This window comes from Mandrillus leucophaeus, unplaced genomic scaffold (genome assembly GCF_000951045.1).
Source record: "Mandrillus leucophaeus isolate KB7577 unplaced genomic scaffold, Mleu.le_1.0 Scaffold1658, whole genome shotgun sequence".
Lineage (NCBI taxonomy): Eukaryota > Metazoa > Chordata > Mammalia > Primates > Cercopithecidae > Mandrillus > Mandrillus leucophaeus.
This window is the reverse complement of record NW_012101652.1, coordinates 80,076-81,995: the sequence shown is the minus strand read 5'-3', so window position 1 is coordinate 81,995 and position 1,920 is coordinate 80,076. Positions and strand designations below refer to the sequence as shown.

The following is a 1,920-nucleotide window of genomic DNA, read 5'->3' as shown; positions in this document are numbered from 1 at the left end:
GGGGGTTACGTCTGCAGGCTCTTGGGGGCTGGAGCTGCCCTGCGTTGCTGCCCTAAATTGCTGTGTCCCCCAACCGCCCAGCAAGCAGCAGCCTTGGGACAGGGCTCCTGCCTCCTCCTCAGCCTGTGCTCCCCACTCAGCTGGTGCTCCCCAGATTCTCTGACAGCCTTGGCTCCCTCCATCCCTGGTTCTCTTACAGTCTTAGCCATGCATGAGAACGTGCTAAAGTGCCCCACTCCCGGCTGCACAGGCCAGGGCCACGTGAACAGCAACCGCAACACGCACAGAAGGTACTTGGACTGAACTGGGCCAGGGTGGGGGCCGGGGGGGGCCCCATGTGTGGGAGGGCACCTGGGTGAGACCTGTGTGTCCCAGTCTGGGCCTTGGGCCCGTGACCTGGGACAGGGCTCTGGCCCTGTGGGCTGCCCTTCTCCCTGCCTGCTGCCCTCAGGAGTGGGTATAAGGTCAGGGCACACCTGGGCTGTGAGGGCCCTTTGGGCAGAGCAGCAACTGGAGGTGCAGTCACCTCGTGGGGTTGCTGCCTTGACCCCTATGAGCTGGGGGTCTCAAGAGAGCAGGGGGCGGCCTGTGGAGGAGCGAGCAATGCACCCTCTGTGAAGAGAGGTACAATGACCATGTGGAGAGCCAGGTGAATGCTTGTGTCCTGCCCACATTCAGAAAACCTCTGCACACTGGCTCTTGCTCCTGCGTGGAAAGGGCAGACAGGAACAGTAACCTCGGCAGGCCAGGACTGTACTCTGGGCTGCTTTGTGGCAGTTCTGAGGCCCAGGTGGAAGTGAAGCTTCCCAGCCGCCCTCGAGGCATAGTTGTTGACGCGTCTTCTATGGCAAGGGGGTCTACTCTCCCAGCCTTACCCAAAGTGTCATGGGTGGCCATGGCCTTGGTGGGATATGCCTTTGCCCCAGCATACGCTCAGCTGAAGGGACTGCCAGAGCTTTTGAGGTCACTTCATTTGAAGAGAGGCCAATTCCCCCTCACGTCACCTCCCGGGCTGGCTGCGGGACTGGCGCTGGCGCTCACAGTTGACTTAATTCTGACAGAGGAAGCGGCTGCCTCCGTGTCTTAGGCTTACCTGGGCCTGAGTCATCCAGGGTCAGTGCCCAGGTTGTGGTCCCAGTGGGGCCCTGGGCTGCCCAGGGCAGCTAACGGAACAAGAGCCAGAGATGGCTGCAGAACCCAGCCCTGGAAGCTGGCAAGGGAGAGGACGTGGGGAGGGGAAAGCCGGCCACCCGGACCCATGCAGAGAAGGCAGCTTCGCCCAGAGCTTTCAAGGCCTTTAGGGTATATTTCATCTTTGTGTGTCATTGGCATAGAATGTTCCAAAACAGAAACTGACTAGGCAGCTTGTACTTTGAGGACTCAAGAACAGAGTCAGAGAGAAAACCCCTGCCCTGCAGAATGACAGGATTATTCCCGGCTCTGGCTTCTTGCACACCTGGAGTTCTCCCACCTGAATGACCTTGCCGTGAGACGCCCACACACGCAGTCACCCAGGACAGGACAGGCGTGGAGGGGGAGGCTCAGCTATCCCTCCTCTTCCTTCCTCTAGTTTGTCTGGGTGTCCCATTGCTGCCGCCGAAAAATTAGCCAAATCCCACGAGAAGCAGCAGCCGCAGACAGGAGATCCTTCCAAGAGCAGCTCCAATTCTGATCGGATCCTCAGGTGAGTGAGATGAGCCGCAGAACTGAAGAGGCTGCCTCCCAAATGCCTGCAGGGGGCCTCTTAGTCTCCTGCAGGCTGTGTGTGCACGTGTGTGAGTGCACGTGTGTGAGTGCCTGTGAGTGCATGGGTGTGAGTGCATGTGTGTGTGTATGTGTGTGTGAGTGCATGTGTGTGAGTGCATGTGAGTGCATGTGTGAGTGCTTGTGAGTGTACGTGTATGAGTGCATGTGAGTGCA

At 59.0% G+C, this 1,920-nt stretch overlaps 1 protein-coding gene across 1 annotated transcript in view; it reads left to right on the top strand.

Moving 5' to 3' along the window:
* Positions 1–1,920, top strand: part of MYT1 (myelin transcription factor 1) — a 101,245-nt gene that overhangs the window by 71,709 nt on the left and 27,616 nt on the right. The window contains exons 9-10 of the mRNA XM_011976419.1: positions 200–290; positions 1,571–1,684. Of these exons, the coding sequence (XP_011831809.1) occupies positions 200–290; positions 1,571–1,684 (205 nt within the window). The remainder of the gene's footprint in view (positions 1–199; positions 291–1,570; positions 1,685–1,920) is intronic.